Source organism: Rhopilema esculentum, chromosome 16 (assembly GCF_057945365.1).
Source record: "Rhopilema esculentum isolate cy_ngs chromosome 16, ASM5794536v1, whole genome shotgun sequence".
NCBI lineage: Eukaryota > Metazoa > Cnidaria > Scyphozoa > Rhizostomeae > Rhizostomatidae > Rhopilema > Rhopilema esculentum.
Genome location: NC_142830.1, coordinates 13,451,518 through 13,475,767, shown reverse-complemented (window position 1 = coordinate 13,475,767; position 24,250 = coordinate 13,451,518). Strand labels below are relative to the sequence as shown.

At 36.3% G+C, this 24,250-nt stretch overlaps 1 protein-coding gene across 1 annotated transcript; it reads left to right on the top strand.

Moving 5' to 3' along the window:
• Positions 1-914: 914 nt before the first annotated feature.
• On the top strand, positions 915-2,430 carry LOC135682611 (uncharacterized). The gene has a single exon (XM_065197573.2). The coding sequence runs from the start codon at positions 1,088-1,090 to the stop codon at positions 1,979-1,981; it is 894 nt and encodes a 297-aa protein (XP_065053645.1). The 5' UTR covers positions 915-1,087; the 3' UTR covers positions 1,982-2,430.
• Positions 2,431-24,250: the final 21,820 nt, after the last annotated feature.

Below are 24,250 nucleotides of genomic sequence, written 5' to 3'. Positions count from 1 at the left end.
ACAACTTCGGTTGTTAGAAGTCAATGTTTACTCCCCGCAAAGATGTACCACAAGGCAAGGAAATAATAAAACAAGTTCTATTCCTGTAATTGATACTGACAAGTTAGATGTTGCATCAATTGGATGTGCGGAGGAACCAAATTATTGGCCAAAATTGCTGCAATGCCCACCGTATACTTCTTGCTTCAAATAGGCTTAGCTTCAAAAGATCTATGTTTCATCCCTCGGAATTAATAAAATTCGTGAAAAAAATATTAAAATTATCTTTATTATATAATAATAATATTATATAATACTATGTCAAAAAGTGAAGATACGTACCTAGATGGATCGTTTAAAACCAGATAAAACTTTGCAGAACTGAAAAGATCTTTCACTTGATTTCTCGAGGACCAGTAATTTTGTGAAATAAATTGCAGTTAACAACGTTCACTTGCATGGGTACTTATTCAAAAATTTTCCCTCAAAAGTAATTTTCCAAAAGCTACAAAAAATATTTTTCAGAATGAATGAAATAATGAAAGTTAAGTGTTAAAATAATCTTTAAAGATAACATTATTCTCAAAAAGTAATGAAAATTTTCAGACATATTCTGCTATGTAGATTGCTGCATTTTCGTTGATTAGCGCAAGTCAAGTCTAAAACTAGGTCAAAATCTGTAAGTAAATTTCTGTTTAATATGCAGTGTTGTTTGAAAGTTTTAAAAGTTTAAATGCTAGGACTTAGAATGAGTTGTTTTCCGCAACCTGTTTCCACCTGTGCTGCTATGCAGACCAACCTGAATGGGTTGATCTGATAACGAACCGTAGGGCAGACATTCAACCAATCACATTCAACTGGTTGTGGTTGCAGCTGCTTCACCATGGCAACCATCCTCAACAATGCATATCCAGAGAAGAGAACATCTGCTCTAGCAAAGATATCCATAATTCATATAACAGAACGTAAAAAAGCTTCATTCTTCATGTTAGGCTGAGAAAACTGTACACAAAAATTTTAGCAGTTGGACAAGACTGTTTGTGTTGACTAAAGAATTGTCTGCAGAATATAAACTCTGGTCGGAGTTTGCCTTTGCACATTCCACAAGATGGGTACGATTCTGGCAACACCATCCAAGCTTAGCAAAAGCGATACAGCCTTGAAGGAGACAAATAACAACACACAATCAAGTTTACACTCTTCAAAGCTGAATTTGAACTTTACAAAATTCAATTTCGTCCACGATTGTTTACCGAATTTGAGTGGAAAGGAAAACAAGTTCTTTCAAGAAAAAGTCTCTTCAAGTTGGTTCAGAAGCAAAAATGAATCTAAAAAGAAGTCCAAGAACAAGACAACTTCCGAGTCATACAAGAAAATTGACAGCATGTCGAAGTTGCAGGCACAGCCTAGACCTTCCCTTGTTAGAGAAGAAGTCTTGAGCGAAAAGATCCATAGGCCAAGTAGTGCAGATACTCAAAAACTAAAGCTTCACTCAGCATCACAACCAGAACTTGATAAGAATTATGGAACTATAAGTTTGAGCGAAACATTAAAATACGTTGGTTGCTATGTCTACTTACGGTGTCGTCACATAGAAGGCTTAAAGCCTTCAGTTTTCGTTTCATGGGTAAAGGGAGTCGATCGTGGCTTAGTCTATTCAGGCTGGCAGGAGCATGGTTTTCTTTCCCATGCTAACATGCTTGTGCTATACATGCTTCTCCGTGAGATGATTCGAAGTGAGATTAAGACACTTGCACAACTCAAGGGCGTTATCATGAGCTGTTTGTATATGTGCTACTCATACAACGGACACGAAATAAGCTATCCTTTAAAGCCATTCCTGTGCGATGCTGATCGAGCAGGATTTTGGAATCGTTGTATTCATATTGTCAACCACCACAGCGGAAAAATGCTAAGAGTGAACAAAGACGTTTCGTACTACAACGAAATCCAAGCTGAGCTACGCAACTTTGGTCGTAGCATCGAGCGCAAGGAAGGTTAATTTATGATCTAGATTTAGATGCAGTCAATTGCAAACAATTTGCTATGATTCAGGATCAACTGGATGGTCTTCAATAAGACACAAAAGAAATGCTAATGAAAATAAATTCTGGATCGTGAAGACGCTTTTCAGGAGAAGCCATAGATGTTAACAGGGGTGGTTTTGATAAAGAACTTTGTGAATATACAGCTCCGAATTAGAAATCTAGAAAAATTGAGAACTGCGGACTAATAAAACTCTAGAAGTAGTTGCTAATTGAAATGTATACACTACACGGCTTGTAAAGTCGAGTGGCAGTTTAATTGTAAATAGTAAAATGAATTGTATTGTAAAATATTTTGTTTTGTTGTGTAAAATTCCCGTTTTTGTTTTGTTACTTGAAATGTAAAATTTTGGCGACTCTCATTGGAAAAAATAGTGAACGAACATGAAATGAGGTAGTTGAATAATCTTGTGTTTTACCTGCCGAGCCAAATTCTGCTCTTGATATTGTAACAAAGGATGAAGATGAAGAAGCATTTCGAGCGCACTTTGTGAATTAAGTTCTGAATCCTCAAAAAAACCGAACTTTGAATAAAAACGATTCTCAGATATGGAAAAACTTGCTTAAGTTATAAAACGTTAGGGACTCAGGTTCTGAACTCATTACTTATGAAAAGCCTTCATTGACTGTGTGCAAATCCCGAAAGGACTCAAAGGCAGGAAGAAAGATTCATAAGAACAAAGGCATCTGCCATCTTAAAGCTGCCCTTGCGATTTTCAACGACCCTCGAATGAATTGGTTTCCAATTCAATAATTTTTAGACTAACGGTGTAATTAGTGCATTGACAACAGGAACTTCTAAAATTTACAACTATAAATGTGGTTTTTCTGCCTACAAAGTGACTGCTTGATAAAATATTCATTTGGTTCAAGTGATTAATTATTTAGGAAGTAGGGTTTTACTATTCGCTGAAAATTCTAAGTGCTTTTCTACACAATATTGTTTAATAGAATCAACTCCATGCAAATGCTGAAATGTATGGTTTATTTTTGAAATTAGAAATTTTGTTCAGTTTTAATAGGACTCATTGAAAATCCAAAGTAGATTCATGGTGCACAGAGGTTCATTTGTTGCTTGAGTTGAAATGTTATTGAGGTCTGGAAACCTCCAAGAAATGTCTCAGTACATCGAAATCTTGCTAAAAAGCCGAGTAAGTTTGAATTGAAATGCTATTGAGGTCTGGAAACCTCCAAGAAATGTTTCAGTGCATCGAAATCTTGCTAGAAAGCCGAGTAAGGTCTATACTGATTATTTCAAACTGATTGTTATATTCTTTGTTATCGTCCTTTGTAAGGAGAAGAAATGTCAAAATACAACAAAAGAAGATGTATCTGTTTGTCGTCATACTGGTTATCTCTTTTATTATTAAACTGCACTTTCCAAGATCAGAATCTAAAGCCCTGTAACTTGTGTTTTTAAAGTGTAGCTACACGTAGCTTTTCTTTAAAATTGACTCCAATGATTTCGAGAATTTGCTTCCCATTCATTTTCGAGGACTCTGCAGCCTTTGATATCGTCAGGTTTATGCAGGTGAAAACCCAAAAAAAACAATGTACAAGAAAATGCTGAAGCACCACTGTTTTTGACAGTAATCTCAAGAATTCAGGCAATTTATGTCAAGCCTCTGCCAAATGAACAAACTTTGTCGCAGTGTATGCCAGGAGCACTGCCCCTGGTGTTTGTCCCTGTCAGAAATTATTATTGAATCATTTACAATCAGTCAAAGTAGCTGGCTCGCAAGACCAGGCACCGCGCAACAGTCTAAAAGTGAAGGGCTGAGAAGGGTGCGACCATATATTTCTTAGGCCACGCCCTTTATAACGTCGGAAAAGGCCCTTTTAGAAGATTCTTCCTTCTTTTCACTTATTATTTATAACCAGTCTGATTCAGAGACGATACAAATTACTATAAATATAGGTATAATTAGCTTGAGAACCATTAAAAAAAAAATAACAGAGTTAGAAAACACAGCATATCATTATTCAAGATAAACCACATAGAAAATGCACTTTGGTAAACTTTCTAAAAATTTTCTAAACTAGCTATTATTACAAAAAAGTGGGGAGGGGGGTCTATAGCCCTTGCTAGCCCAATGGCGCTGCACGGTGTCTGCGCAGGACTGATTTAAGAAGAACAGAATAAAGCATTCTGCCAAGGCCTAAAAGTAGATTCTGGGAGGAATTGTCAAAGAACACGAGACTTCGCGGATTGAACTTGCTCATTTTATCCTTTCTAAACCAGAGAAGCATTTTTTATCGATATACAGCCCTGTTACTGTCGATTTGATTAAAATCTAATTTAAATCTTTGAGAAAATGCGCTATTTGGTAATCTATTCCGAAAGCTAGGGGACGCTTCTAGTTACTTTTCCAGAAAGTTGAGAACATAGATCGATCATAACATAAATTATGTTACAGCGCAAATATTAATAGAGCTTCGTCAGAACTTGTCCGCGTGGATATGGTACATACAAAGAACATCATTTTCTGGGGAGCTATTCAGTTTTTGACGAGACGACTGTCTCGAAATGAAGTCTTTTTAACAAAGAGCTACAGCTTTTTTTATGGAGTAATGAATAGTAACATTGCAACTTAGAATATGCAGAGGTAGGTCTTATGCAAGATCCCATTACAATAACACTCGTAATGGTTCTGTTGTATTCGAACCAGTACAGTTTATTTGCTACAATGATCACAGTTTGATGACTAGCATACGGCCACTGGATTGGTCGAAATAGATTGAAAGGGGAGGCTGCACGTATATTCATCTGGATTAATCAAAGCAAAATGATTGATGAACTGGGCTAGATTTTGATCGGGTTGAAGTATCGATGAGAAAAACTCCCTTGTTGATAGACGAAAGAGGAAAGTTTGATTTATTTGGTTGGTAAGCAAATTAGTGGACCCTTGAAAAAAAACAATTGTCTATTGGTAAATACTATTGGCATTGACAAAAAACGAAATACTTTAGTATAATTTGCACAGAGGCGGATCTAGACTTCAGCAACGTATGCAGAAGTCAGATTTTTACAGCAACATCGCTTTAACACCGTAGATCTTGCTGTTGCGAGGTGGCTGTCGGGGCCTTGTAAAAGATGAAAATAAGTTGCGTGAAAAAGATTTCGGGAATTTGGTGGCAGATCCTCTCGGTACAGTTTCTAATTTAGTTATCAAATATTTGTATTTGAATGTCTGGATCTTCTTGTAGAGCTCCTGATGACTTGTTCTTCATTGCCTTACGTCCTTTGTTTGGAAAAAATACCGTCTTAAACCAATCAGTGCTCGCACATGCGCATTAATAATAGTATTCGCACAACGGTTCTGCCTGTGACAACACAATTCTTGAACTTCCTGCCAGGGCTTCAAGTGAAAATGCGCTTGCGCAATGACCCTGAAACGGGGGTTAGTGCATGTCTGGAAGACAAACATGATTCATTTCCCGAACAAATATATAATCTTACCCTTATCTGCCCAAGTGGTTCGTCACACTTGTATTTGTATTATAATGTTTGAACAAAATTTGTTGCATTCGCGAGAATATCTTCGGAGAGTTCCTGCCTCATCCAAACCTCCTCGAGCGATTTCACATTTCCAGAATACTTCCCTTTACCTTCATTACTTGAAAAATAACAGTAGAAAATTTTTTTCACTGCCAATAGCTGTATGTATAGCCTGTAAATTTTGAATATCTTCGAAGGAAATAAATATTATTTTTTAACAAGCACTTATTTTAGGGAATTTTTCTAAACTAGCTATTATTGCAAAAAAGTGGGGAGGGGGGGGGGGGGGGGGCTATAGCCTTTGCTAGCCCAATGGCGCTGCACGGTGTCTGCGCAGGACTGGTTTAAGAAGAACAGAATAAAGCATTCTGCCAAGGCCTAAAAGTAGATTCTGGGAGGAATTGTCAAAGACCACGAGACTCGGCGGATTGAACTTGCTCATTGTATCCTTTCTAAACCAGAGAAGCATTTTTTATCGATATACAGTCCTGTTACTGTCGATTTGATTAAAATCTGTTTTAAATCTTTGAGAAAATGCGCTGTTCGGTAATCTATATTCCGCAAGCTAGGGAACGCTTCTAGTTACCTATCCAGAAAGTTGGGAACATAGATCGATCATAACATAAATTATGTTAGAGCGCAAATATTAATAGAGCTTCGTCAGAACTTGTCCGCGTGGATATTGTACATACAAAGAACACCATTTTCTGGGGAGCTATTCAGTTTTTGACGAGACGACTGTCTCGAAATGAAGTCTTTTTAACAAAGAGCTACAGCTTTTTTAATGGAGTGATGAATAATAACATTGCAACTTAGAATATGCAGAGGTAGGTCTTATGCAAGATCCCATTACAATAACACTCGTAATGGTTCTGTTGTATTCGAACCAGTACAGTTTATTTGCTATAATGATCACAGTTTGATGACTAGCATACGGCCACTGGATTGGTCGAAATAGATTGAAAGGGGAGGGTGCACGTGGATTCATCTGGTTTAATCATGGCAAATGATTGATAAACTGGCCTAGATTTTGATCGGGTTGAAGTATCGATGAGAAAAACTCCCTTGTTGATAGACGAAAGGGGAAGTTTGATTTATTTGGTTGGTAAGCAAATTAGTAGACCCTTGAAAAAAACAATTGTCTATTGGTAAATACTATTGGTATTGACAAAAACGAAATACTTCATTATAATTTGCACAGAGGCGGATCTAGACTTCAGCAACGTATGCAGAAGCCAGATTTTTACAGCAACATCGCTTTAACACCGTAGATCTTGCTGTTGCGAGGTGGTTGTCGGGGCCTTGTAAAAGATGAAAATAAGTTGCGTGAAAAAGATTTCGGGAATTTGGTGGCAGATCCTCTCGGTACAGTTTCTAATTTAGTTATCAAATATTTGTATTTGAATGTCTGGATCTTCTTGTAGAGCTCCTGATGACTGGTTCTTCATTGCCTTACGTCCTTTGTTTGGAAAAAATACCGTCTTAAACCAATCAGTGTTCGCACATGCGCATTAATAATAGTATTCGCACAACGGTTCTGCCTGTGACAACACAACTCTTGAACTTCCTGCCAGGGCTTCAAGTGAAAATGCGCTTGTGCAATGTCCCTAAAACGGGGGCTAGTGCATGTCTGGAAGACAGGCATGATTCATTTCCCGAACAATTATATAATCTTACCCTTATCTGCCCAAGTGGTTCGTCACACTTGTATTTGTATTATAATGTTTGAAAAAATTTGTTGCATTTGCGAAAATATCTTCGGAGAGTTCCTGCCTCATCCCAACCTCCTCGAGCAATTTCACCTTTCCAGAATACTTCCTTTTACCTTCATTACTTGAAAAATTACACTAGAAAATTTTTTTCACTGCCAATAACTGTATGTATAGCCTGTAAATTTTGAATATCTTCGAAGGAAATAAAAATTATTTTTTAACAAGCACTTATTTTAGGGAATTTTCGTTATAACGAGTGTGTATATGGGTCAAAGTAATTCATGTAAGAGGTTACCAATTGGTTAGGTAAAAGGCATATCTTTTAAAAAAGAGCCCATGAAATGCTTCAGAAGCATCAACTAAAGGTACAGTTGTATAACTTCTCAATGAAGTTTATCTCAATGGCCAGCTGTTGTTAAGGAAGCTTGGGAAGAGAAGGTGCAGAAACCTTGCTTTAGTCAACTTTACCAAAGAATTATAGAGACAAAACAATTTCAAGTCGCAACTGGATATGTTCAGTGCAATCCAAACGGTGAATTGAAGTTTGAAAGTCAAAACTAGGAAGGTAAACATTAATGTAGTTATAAAGATTCGACAAAGAGGTGCAAGATAAAAAAGGAGATTCTTTTATGTCATCGATCTAAAGGATACGTATATATTTATGTTACTTACTTCTGCTCAAGAAAATTCACTGGAAATGAGATGGTGCGATACAACATAATCTTGAAAATGGCTTTGAAAAAAGCAAATATTTAGTAAACCAAAGCTTTTCGTCTGACACTCTTCAGAGTTTAAAACGTCAGAACATAGATCGAAAACTCTACGCTAGGAAATATATATACCCAGTTGTGGATCGAAATAGACCATTCAGAAAAGTGGGCACATGACTGTTGAGGTTGACCAATCAGTGCCGCTTGCCTATTGAGAATGATACCAATGCAGTCCTAAGGTGGAAACGAACTCCTTTTGTCTACACAATAACGGTTTTTTCGTGCTTATGTAAATAGATTCGAAAAATGCTAGATGGAACGACGATCGGGCTTTACCAATAATCCGAAACATGACGCAATTTTTTGCACAATCTAGGTTTTCCAGTAAATGATGCCCGATAGCAGAATCGCATGTTTTAGTTGTACTTTAATCAAGATAATCTCATGGACAAATGCTGTCGGAAAAGTAGTGTCGAATACAAATTTTAGGTTAATTTTTAAAATGCTTGATAGACGGATAAAAAAGTAGAGAGAAACAATCTGTTCCGTTAGCCGCATATTATTCTTGCATCAAAAGCAAAAATTTATATATTTTATAGCTTGATTCAATTGCATAGAAAGAGAAGAAAGAATGACGTGTCTAAGAACGATATTCCTATGTTGAAGCAAACGAACTGTAGCCTATCTTTCCCTTGTATGATCTATACCATACTTTATCTTTTTCCTTCTAGCATTACTGCGTTAAAGACATTGTATAATTATAATCTTGTGCCAACGATTGCAGAAAGACTCTAAAGGCAAACCATAAAACTTGATAATTGTAATAAAGAGAGAAATAAGTAACATGGATTATTATCATAAGCCTGCAAATCTGGGTAAGAAACGAACTTTATTGAAAAATAAGCTGCTCTTGAAGAAGATTAGCGGGAACAGGCTTTATGTATCATAGACAGATTGTCTGTGTTTGAAAGCGGCCGTAAGAATAGAAGCTTACAGCGAATAGATACCATGGAAGCACAAACAAGATTTTTGCTGCTGACCGCCTGCAAACTATGTACACAATTACTGACAAGAATTAAGTAGGTAATTTGGCGAGCACCATGGACATGCTTTGTTGCGATTGAAGTGGTATTTTTCACTTTATTGGGATAGACGAACAAGAATAGTTCAGAATAGGTTAAATACAGGCTTGCTGTTATGCCTTGAATGCAAGTAGATGCATTTTTTAAAACCTTGAGTCAAGAAATAATCAAGAGTTACGAGAAACTCAAACTCAACTTAACAGCATTTACTTACCGCATATAGTTGTGGGTGGACGGCTCAGTGGTTAGAGACGCTGACTACAGACCAAATGGTTCTTGGTTCAAGCCCCTGGAATGACCTTTCATCCAGAGTGAGGGCCGTCGCCAGCTCTCTGTAATTCCAGGCATAGGAATCACGAGGTGTGGTCACATCGAGAGGAAGGACAAGGACACTGCTCCATAAGCATAAACTTGTCAGTTTCTTAAAATTTACCTCCGATGCTAGATAAAAGCAAATGAAAATAAATAATTGCTAAAAGAAAAAATTAAAAGGTTTTCTAGGATAACATGTAATCAAAACTGTTTAAGCTGGTGGACATATAAGAAACAGCCAAAAACATGCTTTAGAGCAAGGTGCCCAGTTGGAGTGTTTACATTTTATAGTCTAAAGTAAGTAAAGTAAGTGGTTTGAAATTTTAAAAGCAAGAAATATGAAACTTTTCAGAATTAATTAATTTAAATCGATAATGAAAAATCTGATTTTTCATTAAAATAGCAAATTATAATACGAATAATACAAATAGCAAATTATAAGCATTAAGAGTAAATAGGAAGATAATAAATGTAAGTCTATAGATAAAACTTAAAAGTACTTAGATCCATTAATATTTGGAGCTGAATAATTATCAAGCATCAAATTCCAAGGGTAAATTTGTTGTCAAGCTATTGTAAGTGGAAAACTTTTACTTCATTTTTGATTGATTTTTTTTGTAATTCTATTTGGTAATAGGAAAATTCAGTCGACGTTCAGTACTACTGTTTTCAACTTTAGCTATCTCAATAATTATTGTTTCTTAGGAGTTTGATAATTACGATATCATTTCATGACATGAAAGACTAATGTTTCTAGCATTGTCAAATGCTCGTGATATTTCTGTCAAAATATTTGCTTCATTTCTAATGAGAAACTTGAGTGAGAGAAGATTAGTTTGAAGTTTTATGCAAGGACCTATTGCATAAATTTTATCCATTTATCCATTTATGAAATTTATTCAATCGTATGGATGGATTTCATAAAATTTTTAGGGTTTTGTAAAATCCAACCCTTTTTTAATTTTTTTTCTTCGATTTCTGAAGTTTCAGAATCTTTTTCTTGTTGTGAATTACTTGTGTTTCTTATAAAAAGTAGTGTATCTAAAAATTCACTGACAGACCAAATACATCTTAATCACTCTAGTGTGACATTTAAATCACTCTAGTTACTTCCACCCAGGCACCCCGCAGCCATTGGGCTAGCAAGGGCTATAGCCCCTCCACTTTTACGTAGATCCGACTAATACGTTAGAAAACTTTTTGCAAAGCTTACCCTAACTAACTATGTTCTAACGCAACATTGAATAGTATACTCCTAAGAAGTAGTAGTTTTTCTTGACTGGGAACCCTTGTTCTTCATTTTCTAGGTGTTTTTCTTGATGTTTTGTTATCCTTAAGCTAATTTTATCTATTTTATAGCTATTGATATCTTCTCTGAACCAGATTGTTTATAAAATCCCAGTAGAAGTAAGCCAGTATTTTCTAAAAGGGGCATTTTCCAACGTTCTAGAGGGCGTGGCCTCAAAAAAATTTCGGTCATGCCCTTTTCAGCCCTCCGACATTTAGACTGGCACGCGGTCCCTGCTTTCACCCTTCGGGAGACTTGAAAATTTTTTTGTCCTTTCAACTGAGACCAATCGCCGTGGACAAGCCAGGTTCTATTCTAGATCTTTTGCTTGTATGAGATTAGACTCTTGGAGTGCAGATAAGCGTAAACGCCAGCTGACTTCAAGGCTATGAGCCAGCTTTGCAATACTTTTACGAAATCTAGGTTTTTAATATTTCATTCTAATTAAATACGAGCAAATCAAGTATGCTGTAAGATGGGATTTTACAGGGCTTTTTCTTCACTTGTTCCGTTTTGATTAAAAGTTTTCGAGGATTTTGAGCTGTAAACGAGAAATCAATTCCCAAGAACGTGTCGGATCAGGATAAAAAATTATAGGCCTTTTTATTCTCTTTGCATTAACAGGAGAGCGCTTTGTTTTTTCATTGAGCCTTAAACTCCAGAACAAAAGAAATCAATGAAGTTCTTACGTAACTTCATATGGTTAGTAGCTTATAATGTGTCGTTGGACAGCTGTTTTCCAAGAAAGAAATCACTAGATCTTGCACCATTTCATGTAAGAAAAAATATTTTTCAAGGTAGTCTTTCTCGCGGTAGAGTTTCTAGTACTCTCAAACTTTGGTATAAATTGTGACACCGATGTCGAGCGATGGCGTTCCTTCAGTTTTCAGCAGAATTGGTTTGTTATTCGTATAAATCCGAGAAGAACGTCTAGGGAGAGGAGAAACATTTAAGCATGGTGCATCATACTTTCCAGCACCCACAAATATTTTGGCTTTTGGAACTGCCAGTTTTTTATGCCAATCAAAATACAGTCAATTTGAATAAAGCTTGGAAATTTTAAAAAAGACAAATTCTGTAAAGTTACAAAGAGTTTTAGCTATAATTATATGAACACTTGTTGTGAACTATAATTTTTTTAACAGATAATCATGAACCTCGAACCTCAGTCTGAGAATCCTTATCTTTTTAAATATAAAACCACGTTCCTCTTCAGTGGTTTTTGTGTGTGTTCTGTGATGAGGTGTCAGGCAAGGACGTCTACTCACTCCGTGATTATTTTCTTTTTACCGTTCCTTGAGTTAGCAGTCATCATCATATTTGGCTGATAAAAACAGGTTGAAAACTGAACAGGGGTTGTTCTGGACGAAGTTAACATGGTTTAGCTGATGACCAAGTTTTTAGCCTCGGGTTTTAAGAAGAGCGCAGCGTCTTCTAAGGTGAGATATCTAAGGGTTAAAACATATAGTTGAAAAGGATGGATGATTGCGTCTAAGACAAAACAGGAACGTTTCTTATCAGACAGTCATGAGTTTTCCTAATATGCTACACAGATTTACAACCAATATTTAAATGCAGTTTTAATTGTCTCTGTCTTTAAATATCTTAATTTATCAAAGCTCGATCAATAAAATTCTAGAAAAGGGGGGGGGGGTGGTTGGCTATCGAAGCTCCTTCTTTCTTTAAGCAGTTACCTGTACTTAATTTGATTTGTTTTTTATATAAATTGTACTGTGTGTTAATTTTCTTTCAAATTGCAATAATTCTCTGTTATTTAGTTTACATTCTTATAGCCTAGTTTATGTCTATGAGAGAGTAATATACTTCAGTTTTGCATTGTATGTAGAGAAATTTAAGAAAATGTACTGAGCTGGACTCTTCGATAAAAAGATAGAAATATTTGGCATTAGCACTAGAAATTGATGAATACAACAAATTTAATATGACCAGGCATGAATGCTAGAATAATGCAAGTTGCAGCATTCATCTTAGTCATTCTGCAACACATGCTTATAAATGTTTCCAAGTGGAAAAATAAACAATTTCTATTGATTAATCACGACGTACATTCATTTGGCCTTGGCCTACTCATAAATAATTTTCACTGCATTAGCCTAAAAACGCAAGGTTACAAATAAAATCTATAGAAGCAAAAATTTTCTAGATGCTTTATTTTGCATAAAAAACTAAAATCTTATTTAAGTTTTAATTTATCGCGCTTCCATTTGACCTCACGAGACATCCTTTTGCACTGAAAATAATAAATATAAAATTAAATTCTTGGTCACCTGCCTTCCAATGATCGAAGTTTTTAAGGCTATCACCAATTGACCTTTCCTCGAGAAACAGTTTGTAGCATCGGCACCTTCCACTGAAATGAGTGAAGCAAACTCAATATATCTCTGTTTCTTGCTACTCTGTTCATGATTCCATGCTTTTTGCATTAAAACGCGTTCATTGAGAAGTTTAAACACTAATAAAGCTAAAAATTCAACTTTGCGCTACCTTGTAACAGGAAGCTTTGAGGCGAATACTTTAATGTAAAGCAATTTTGTAAAATGACTGTGCTGTATAAATGAAATTTTTGGCAGAACTCTTTAGGAAGCCCACAATGTGTGTAGAAAGCTCACATTTTGTGAAAGAGAAAAATTAGGCCTTTGTGAGAAAATTGAAAAATTGAATTTATTGTCGCAGCAACAAAGCATGACCGAAAAGAATTTAAGAGGAAACAGTTTGCCATATCTTTAAGAAATCTTTTGAACAAATGTTTAAGAATCGAAAAAATGTTAACAATTTGTGGGATTCCTTGAAAAATGCATAGCAGAATATTGGGAACAAAGCATAAAAATTTCCCTTTAGAAGATGTGAATGTATTGCATTAGTTCATTTGTAAGTAGAAAGTTTTCTATTAGTCGGATTGAGGTAGCATGATGTCCGGATTTTCAAGGGGTGGGAGACATAGGAGCTGAGAGAGCTACAGCCCCCTTGCCAAGAAAAAGTATCGAATTTCAGGCTCCATTTGGTAGTTCTTTCTCAATGAAGCAATAACGTTTTGGCAAAATTTATATTAACACCCCCCCCCCTAAATGCACAGCGTCCTTTACGGCGGCCATGCTGCAACGTATGGGAATTTGAGATCACATGCACATGACGTCTCTTGATTGTTAGGTTTCTGCCCAGTATCAGATTTGAACAAGCGGGGATTTCGCACCATTGATAAAGTCAACAGAAAGTCGATAAACAGAACGCATGTTTTCAAAAATTGAACTCTAACCTTCCAAGGTTTATCTAAGAAGATTGTAAAGACATTAATAAGTTAGTCACTTCAAATTTCTTGTGTTTTCTTCCTTGGAAAATCTGGATCCTCAGCCGACTTTTCAACAAACATGTGCCAACTTGTGTGAATGTTAGACACGAGTCGACCATGATTAAGATGGCATAAAAAAATAGTTGACCAGCCTCTAGTATTGTCCGCTTTGCAAATACACTTATGTTCAAAAAGTATTGCACCACTTCGACGAACGAGGAATGGTGACGGAGTTGTAAAAAATAAGTCTTTCGAAGTTCAAACCACTCTCGTGAAGCCATTAGACGTCAGCAGGGGCGAAACCTCACTATTTTCATTAGGGGGGTATGAAGCTTGGATGCCCGACGAAAGGGCGTGGCATGCTTGATAAAAGGGCGTGTCATACATGAACTTCATTTTTAGAGCACATCGCCTCAAGGGCTGAAATCATCGGGAAGCCCGAGAGAGGGTCTTTAGACTCAGGCTGTTTGTTTAAAGTCAAGAAATATGCCTCTAGTTTTTCTGGTGTTGGCTATAAACATCTTCACTTTTTAAATCACATAGCTATTAAGAAAGCAATTCAAAAAAGGGGATTGAAGTAGGGTCTCAATTTGATCAAAGTGGAACACCAAAACTGTCAGTGTTCCATGGGCTCCGAGGCAGAATGGAAAGGGGGCGGGGGCTTGTCAAGGGAAAATTTAGAAATCACAACAAAGGATTTTGAAAAAAGCTCTCTTGTTTGCAAAAAGTAGGGGGGAAGGATATGCACAGTGTTCATTTCCTTCTCGCATCAAACACACTTTACTTTCCGTCTATACTTTCGCTGTCGATCAATACTTCAGACTTCATCTCGAGGCGAAGATAAACATGTGCGTGTTGAGCTCAAGACGAAAGCGCTGATCGGTGGACAAAAAAACAGAAATGTATATATGTTGCTGTTCCTAGCCTCGTTTCTGTTTTGTTTTCCAAACTGGGAGGAGATTGAAAAAAAGATGGGGGAAAAGACCATGAATTAAAAAAAAAAGCTAGGGCACAAAGTAGCAATAAAAGTGTGACATAAAGAAAATTTCCAGATTTGCCGGACAGATACACTGGCAGCCATAAATTTGCCCGACAAAATCTGCTTTTTTGAAGATTGGGGGGGGGGGGGGGTGCAGCACCCCCCCATACCCCCCCCAGTGGTTTCGCCCCTGGACGTCAGTTAAAGGTCCAAAACCAATAAAAAATAACTTTAGGCCCCCGTTTACACTAGCACGGATCCAAATGGGTATGGATCCACTTTGGACCCGTGACCAGTTTTGTTGGCGTGTACACTGGAACGGATCAAATTTAGATTGCTCGGATCAGTCCACTGTCTCGGCTACTTGACCTCCCATTGGGTCTCAACAAACAAAGGCTTTCTCAAGTGAGTTGTTCGCTTTTGCAAGAACGATCGTAGTTAGTCTTAAATTCTCGTACTATTCTTCAGAAACAACTTTATCATTCAGGAAATTTTGCCACCAAACGCTGGTTCTTCCTGTTCGTTGCCAGAATTGCGGCGCCGATATCGCTGTTGTTGAATATTACGATGTAGGCCTAGTCCCAGGCTGCTTGTTTAGATATAACCAAAGCTATAGTCTCAACTGACGAATCCTGTCTTGAGCACATAGAAAAGCATTATACTGCAGCCAGGAACTAAAACATGACACTAACAATGTGAGTATAAGAAGAACTTTCTGCTTGCGTATGGAATTCGAGATTTTGGCACCAACAATTGGCCTCTTAAGGAGAAAATTTCATGCCTCGTATCCAAACTGTGCTTGGTTTGGTTCGATTACACTAGACCGATTACACTAGACCTAAACGGGAACGGATCCAAGTGAGTACACCTTGGAAAGCGATCCCACACGGGTCCAGATAGCAGACCAAATGAGTACGGATCCAGCAGGTCTAGCGTAAACGAAAAACCATTTGGATCCGTGCTAATGAAAACGGGGTCTAAATCACTGGAAACATTTCAAGTTTAAATTTGAAAAAATATATCTTTAGAATATCAAAAATGTAAATTCTGTATTGGTCAGTCTCGAAGCTTTGAAACCTGTGCACAACTTGCTAAATTTAATCAAAAACGTTTGCGGCAGGCTAATTATAACCTATGCCACATACAAGAATAGGTATTAAATCCCCATTTTAAGTATTAAATAGGTAACTCCCCCCCTTTTTGGCCCCCCACTTTAGAATCAGTGACGCGGGCCCGATACTGGCCTCAAATTTTGCAGAAAGTGACACTTTCACGACTGCCTTTTAATGAAGACTCTTTCAATACCATTGAGGCGCTTGCGTGTCTCTGTTTCTGACTGTTTATCGCAGAATTTTAGGCATTTTCTTTCAACGAGGAGGTGAAATATTGCTTTGAGCAATTTACAGCATTATTTGTTTCCTAAACAATATCGCAATGGACTGGAAAACATGAAAGTGAAGACTAGTAACATGTTTTATCGATTGAATTCTTTTGCAAGATTCTATGAAATTATCAGTCAGAGAAATTAACAGTTTTGGACACCAAAGCAAAAAGTGAGTATCTAAGAGGTCGCCTTAATAAAATCTTACAAGTTTGTACTGAGAAAAACATATTTTGTTGCAATTATTTTACAGGTACTTCTATCATCACAGCTCACTTTTCGTGTTTTCGCAGCGGTCGGCATGGTTTGAAAATACGAAGGTAAGAAAATATCAAGTGTATTTTTTTATTTTTCATTTTCATTACTATTTCTTGATAAATTTTCCATTATTTTCCATCCAAACAGTCATCTTAAAACATATATCTAACTTGCTATAGGCATTTGAATTTCGGGTAGCTAAAAAAATATTGCGGCAGTGCTGTCATTTCGTGGCGGGTGGTGCAATACTTTTCGAACGCAAGTGTAAATTGAAATTTCTACTTCTAGCAAACTCTATGACTTAGAAAATAGAGAAATGCAATATGTTCAAAGAATGAAAAGGGTTTTAAAAGAAGAAGCAGTCATGTCCAATATGCAAGGTAACGTACAGGGGCCGGCGAAACGTATTTGAAAGTGGGGGGGGGGGGGGGGGGGGGTGAGGGGCAAATATGAAGGTCTTGAAAGGGCTTAGGTTAGGCCGCCACCATGGTTGACGGAAAGAAAATTTTAGGATTATTGTATTTTAGGGATGGCCAGAGACTGTATCTAAAATGGATTTTTACTGAAGGAAAATCCGAGGCAATATCTTTAAGCTTTGTTTAATCAATATGTACAAGTTCAACAAAAACAGGAGAACTATCAACTAAAATGAAAGCAAATTAAGCAATTTGTACACTTGGGATATTGTTTTGTAACATCTGATCTTAAATATTTCGGAAAAAGGTGCTTTTAACAAAAATAAAAATAGTTTTAATAAAATTCACAATTGCGTCTAGATTTTCTTTTTTAGTAGGAATGGGTTATCGATACAATCAAGTGTTGAAATTTTCTTCATTTTACTTTTTTAGAACAAATCTGCCCATTCTTTTTTTCTCATGTCATCAAAAATTTTCTTTTCGTCTGTTTCTTTCCCTTCCGCGTCGCTAGCAATTTCTCTTATGTTGCAATGTTCCTGAGAAATTTGTTGTTAACAAATAGACCTTGTGAGCCACGTTTAGGCAATGGAAAAAACGAAACTCTGTTAATTTGTGCTGGCACCAAGTTATTCTGGATCAGGTTTCTCGATCTATTTCCTAAGCCAAGCTGTTTCTCGTTGTACAACTTAGGCAATGACCGATTTCTTTGATCTCATTTCCCATATTCAAATTCTATGGTAGAGTCATAGCAACCAAGCTAAATCTAAAGGCATATGTAAGAAATTACTAAACACAGTTACTTACAGAATGCTATTCTACATTTATTTCCACTTTTGCCTAAAATTTTTCTTTAGCTCTGCAGAAAAGTGGAGGAGGGGCCATGGCCCTCCCGGCCCCCCGGCCCCCCGCTTTCGCTGGCCGTGACGTAAAAAGAATACTTTCAAGACAGCTTGAGTTTGAGATGATAAATTCATAAAAGGATACTGGAATTTTTCAAATGTTCTTAGACCAACACTGCTCAAAAATCTAGAACATACATAATTTCGATCGTGATTCAATACCTGTGTGGGCTTCTAAATAACGTTCCATGCTGTGAAAACTAGAACACCCATTGAAAATAGCTTAGGTCGTTCTCAGGCAGATTAGGAAATAATTGAAATCTTTGATCTCAAAGCGCTTTCAGATAATGATCTGAGAAACAGTTCGTAAAAGAGAGAGAGAGAGAGAAAAAACCAGCCTTGTGCAATCAAGTTCTTAAAAAATGCTTGAGCTCGTAGCATCCCTGTAAACAATTAACAGCAAAGAAGAATCGATTGATAAAACCTAACAAATTTCACCAATAAACTGCATATTCATCAGGTATTTGAAATAAGCCCACGTTGTGCTTCCACAGAATGCGCAAAAGAGAATCTTTCTTCATTTTGAGTGTCCTTAAACTCCATCGACTAGCTTCTTCCATTCTTCTCTTTTGTTCTTAATATTCATCAGCTTCTCTGCTGTTCATGATAAAAGAATCAAAAGCAGTCATTAAAATAATTAAAATTAGCTATATGAAATATTCAAGTTAATTATCTAATTAGTATTCTTTAAAAAAGTTGTTTGACTAAATTGACCAGTTTTACCCTTCTAGCGCAGGTGCATCTACCAAATTATCTGAAAAGGCTTAACAATTGCGATTTGGTACAAACTTCAGATTTGGTACAAACACTTTGCATTTAAAAAGTTTAATAAAATACATTCATAAAGCTAGAAAGCTATCACTATCTACAAAAATTTTCAATATAGTTGATGCACGTTATAAATAAGTAAATTATTTTGTTTGAATCAATGTTTAACACATTGTAGCCATAAAAATCTACTTTGAACCGTCGAAAGCAAAAGGATTCATAGGTCATCCACATATAACTCTTCTTAAAACGTTAAATATAGATCTAACAGAATTGGCCAAAAATCATCAGAGTAAACAATTAAAAAAAAATTGAAATCATTCTACGATCTAGTTGGTTTAGAGTGGAGCAAAAAATAAAACTTTTTATAAGAGTGCTATAAATTTTGTCAAATCTTGATATTCTTTGGAAACTTTTATTTTGGGCCTAAATGTATTCATTAAGATTTTTCAAATCTGATTTGGTTTCAGGGGAAAATTGCCCGTTTCGTACAGAATCCATGCATTTTGAAAAAGCATGAAACGTCAGCCATGTTATAAACATCGCGAAACCGGCAACTGCTGAAAATGAGACAAATATGCGAGCTGAAATTGAGCAGAATATTTGTATAAACAATGTTGTTTTAAAGAGAAAAGTGTCTAACTAAGAGTTAATTGTGTCAGTTTTCTAAGAAAGGAAACAGTTAATAACGTAATGAATTTATCAGCATTTGAATAAAACTTCACAGTTGTTGTGCCCAAGAAACAATTTTACGTATTTGAGAGAAACGAATTTGTGATTTCAATAAGGAATTACGTCAAGCCTGTCTTGGTTATTTTGTCTTGAGGCATTAAAAAAAGTTGGATACGTAAACAAAGATTTTCTCGATTCATTCGAAGCCTTGACATAAGTTTTTTTAATTACAAAGCGATTTGTAGAATGTATAAACAATTTTTCTTTAAAAGACAGATGGCAGACTTTTTCTTCTTCATTTGCGTAGTGACGTAAAAGTGGATCGTTGGGAACAGAGGGAAATAGCTGTAGGTAAAACTGAAAAGTTTGAAAATGCATATACCGTAAATCCTCGAATTAGCACCTTTTTAATAATTTTGGACTGGGGCTTATTCGAGAGGGGGGCTTATACGAAAGGGGGGTGGCTTATAAAATTATTGTAGCAAATAAGAAGACATTACTAAAGAACCTTGTTTATTTAGGTAGGAATTTCTTAATTAGCATTTAATTAATTACTACCAAATGTACGAATTTGTCGTGGTAATTCAATAAAACGCCATAGGCAGCCTCAGATGTCAAAAACCGTCAAATTATGGGGTCCAATTCGAGAATATACGGTAGAAGTGGGGGCTTATTCGTGGGGGAGCGAGCTTACTGACAGTTTTTTGTTTTAGAGTGGGGGCTTATTCGAGGAGAGGGCTTTTTCGAGGGGGAGGGGGCAATTCGAGGATTTAAGGTAATGACTCTTGATTTTGATTTACGGCAGTCGTAGCTGATGGGATCTGTGTCTCTTATGCAATAGCATGCTCTTTTATTCCAATATTGCATTGTCTCTAGCTGTTTTGAATTCTGTTCACCCAGGGGTATTTGTTGACGATCAAAAATCTTCAAATGAGTGAGGCAACCCCCAGTCCTGGAGTCAGAGAGCATGCGCAATGATAGCTTCGTTCCATGCGCATGCTCTTTGATTCTAAGACGGAGGGTTGCCTGACTCATTTGAAATTTCTTTTGCTCGTCTTCTGAACAAGTATTTCTTGTTGGGAAGACAAGCCAGCATTTGTCTAAAGGTCGGTTGACTTTTCAAAATTTTGCATCAAACCCACATGCGCAGCTAATGTAAATTTCATTGTTTTCCCCTTGCATAATATATCATATGGTAGGTACATGAGAAAAAAGACGAAGAAAATTTTGAGAAAATGATTTCAAGAGAAATGTGAGAATGAAACACTGGTTTATTTGATGCAACTTTTATATAAAATAAGTTCGATTGAATGCTGCAATGAGCCAAAAGACGTAAATTTTGCATTCGCCTTAATGCGCATGCCCATATGATGCACTTTCTCATTCGTTCAGACAAATGGATAGACTAATCGAAATAAAAAATAGGAACTTAGATTCATCTCTCTAACAATATCACAATTTCCAAACAGCGTTCGAGGACTTTTCGAACAATAAGATTGGGGACTTTTCAAGGATATTTCTTGAAAGGGATGAATTTTTCAAAAGGATTTCTGTGGAGTAATATTTTAAGGATTTGACAGCAATATAATGTGGAAATGCTAGCTATTGATTTTAAAAGCAAGTTAAATTGATTCATTCGGTTTACAAATCACATATAGTTACAAAACACAGTTTCTCATCGCCTACAAGTAAAGCTTCGTTTGGTTACTAGGTAGCAAGTAAAAATAAAAATACAGTACAAAAACTTTTGGAAGATGGCTGCAATTCTTGTGAGAAAACAATCTTGTCGGTTCAATTTTCAAACTTTTCCAACAATTTGATAGCTGAACTGTTTGCCCTCCACGATCATCAACTTCAAACTTCCTCGTTTATCCAAACTGCAGCAAAGCAATATAACACATTGCTAGGACAGTTCAACCAAATCATTATTTCAAACTTACTAAGGTCTTTTTCAGAGTGTTATGTTGATGATTTTATATTTTATATCTAAGAAGGGAATTCAAACACAATTTAAAACATTACGGTCTGTGTATTGTGCCAAGGCAGGTTCATCAACAGGTATTTTCCACCATTGTGAAAAACCGTCAGAAAAGACGTCAATGAAAGGTCTTTCATTAAAGATAAGATTATTCTTTTGTTTGCAAGTTGTCTTTGCATTAAGCTGAGCTGCTTTCTTTTTCGATTTTCTTCATCATTGATTGAAGATTTCGTCAAACGATATGATATTGCGTCAATAATCTTCCTTATTCAATTTTAAACATCCTTCATTTAAATTCTTCATTTTACGTGATAAAATCATAGATATGTAAACATGATAGTTTACTTTGTACGTTTGACAGATTCAAAAGTTTCTTTGCTCGTCTCGAGTAAGTTTACGCTAAAAAGATGCGGCGGACTGTGCTATTACCTTAATAGCATTTTGTTTTCACTCCCCACCGCCCCTACCAGAAAACATGGCGGTCATATGGTCAATGACCCTGAGGATGGCCGATGAAAACAAAAGAAACAATATTACTACGCCCAACCCCACCTTGCTTTCTTTGTTTTCTGAGAAAGGTTTCCAAAGCTTGAGGAAATGGTCAGGAGAAAGAGCTAACACTTTTTTGGAATCTGATATTAACTTCAAGTGCTAGCTTCCCAGAAACTTGGAACTGTAATTAACCCTCCTTCATTCCAGGACAAAAATGTCTTTTCTTTACATGATAAAGTTGTATTACAAAAAAAAGTAATTTTGCTCAACAATCTATTGACGAAAAGATAGAAATTTTAAAATTTTACTGGAATGATACAGAAAGAATGGATTACAGGAAAGTTGGTAGGGCGTGGTTTCCAGACGTTAGCAGAAGTTTCCATTCAATTTCTACATCAGTTAGCACTGTCATTTTCTGCAAAAACCTTTGAAAATATATGTAGCTGTACGTAGGAATATAATTCTTTGGTCAAGTTCAACCGAAGTTTCTTACAAGAATTTTCGTGCACTATAGTATGTTATGACAAAGAGTTTTGCTTCACTGCTGAGATTTTTCCAGCTGTTGATCACATTTCAGAATGGTTGACATGTTGATAAGAAAGGAAGCAGTCTCCGACTTAATGTCCCAATCATCTTTTGATAGCCTGATACTATTGACAATCACACGAAACCTGTGTTTTGTACAAATAATCTAAACTAGTGACAGTGCTACCATTAAAAAACGTACGCAAATGGAAATATTTAATTAGTTGTTAGCAAATTTGACGCTTTTCATATATTTCTAACCGTTGCCAATTTCGTCACTGATCATTTGATATTCGAGAAGAAATCTTTCTGGTCACCTTAAAAACTTTAAAATATTGTTCCAAGGAAGTCTAATTAAGTGAAAACTCCAGCAGATTGTTGGGAAAATTCCCGGTCTATTGTATCAGACATCAAAGGTTGACATTGTATCAATTATGAGAAGCTAACTTCTTTGCCAAACACCAAATATCAAGTTTCAGCCGCTGCGATGTTGTTTATTTTTTTATCGGTGCGTTTTGTAGAATTTCTAGAAGAAAGCAGCTCTTTGTCATCTGCTCGCTCGCAGTGTGCTCTGTAACAGGGCCAAACAGCGACTTAGCAAACATAGTTTGTATAATTGCTCATTAAAAAGTTTTAATTGTATAAGCAATTAAGTTTGTTAGTATCATAAACATAGCAATCGAAGAAACAAAAGCACTAGAAAATAAGATCCCTCTGCTTCAATACTTCAACTACTTGCTAGAAGCTCTTCGTTGAATAAATATTTGTGAAATTATTGCTTGTTATCATTTTCAATGCGAACCATATCTAAAACAAGAAATATTTAGGTTTACTCTTGAAAGTATAGATAACAAGCGAAACAAAACTCTTTGTCTGGAAAATTTAATCGACTTGTATAAAACCTACCCATTAAATGGTGCCTATTTAGTCAGTGGACCTGCGGGTGCGCCAGCCCCTTATTGTCTGGAGAAAAATTGGAGAAAATTGACATCTACTTAGGGCTAGCTGCCGAGAGGTCTAAGAGGGCCCCTGAAACAAAACCGGAAGGCGAAGCTTCCTACCTCCACGCTCTCTAAATTTTCCTGAACACGCTCTTCAAATTAGCTTAAAATACATTTCAGAATATTTCTTTCAGGAATTTCGTGCAACCGTTTAAAATGTTTCAATTATTTAATAAGGTTTGATCAATTCCATTCTTAAAGTTCAATTTATTATCTTTGAGGTCTCCTAGACCGCGAGGCCCTGGAGTACGGTGGCCCACAGGTGCCACGGCAAAACTTACTTTCTCCCGGCAAAACTTTCTTTTTCACGGCAAAACTTTCTTTTTCACGGCAAAACTTTCTTTCTCACGGCAAAACTTACTTTCTCACGGCAAAACTTTCTTTACGTGTTGTTGTTTACGTGATACTTAGATCTAATCAATGCTTTAGACGTTTTAAACTTCGCAGAATTTGCGAATACCTACATCTTCTCTTGATAATTCTTGCAGAAAGACAGCCGAGAAATGTTCTAAAATTTATCTAGGTTGGGCTAGGCTAGGCCTATATGCCTATCTCAACGATAAAAAATATGTCCACAGTAAAACTGAAGGGTCTTCTTTCACCTCGAAACAGTACCGCATGCAAGGTCTTTGATTCCTTTGTTTTGAAAGCAGTGAAAAAGATCAATTCGTTGAAAATTGGCGTGCACATAAAATTCGTGCAAAAAAATCACGTACGTGCACTTGGCACGGTCGATTGTGGCTTGTAAAAAACCTATAAATTGGGTATTGTGTTTAATATCATATTATATCGTATTACTCACAGGGTGGGTTGATGGCTAGGTACTTAATTTTTCGAATAATAGTAATAACAATGAATAAAGAAATGAAATAATAAGCATGGGCATAATATAAGGGGAGAAAAAAATCGAAGTGGTTGCCCAACAAACAACATCCATTGTTTATGAA

Excerpts from the sequence above, each read along its gene's own strand:
- LOC135682611 (XM_065197573.2), top strand. The coding sequence starts at position 1,088 with ATGGGTACGATTCTGGCAACACCATCCAAGCTTAGCAAAAGCGATACA.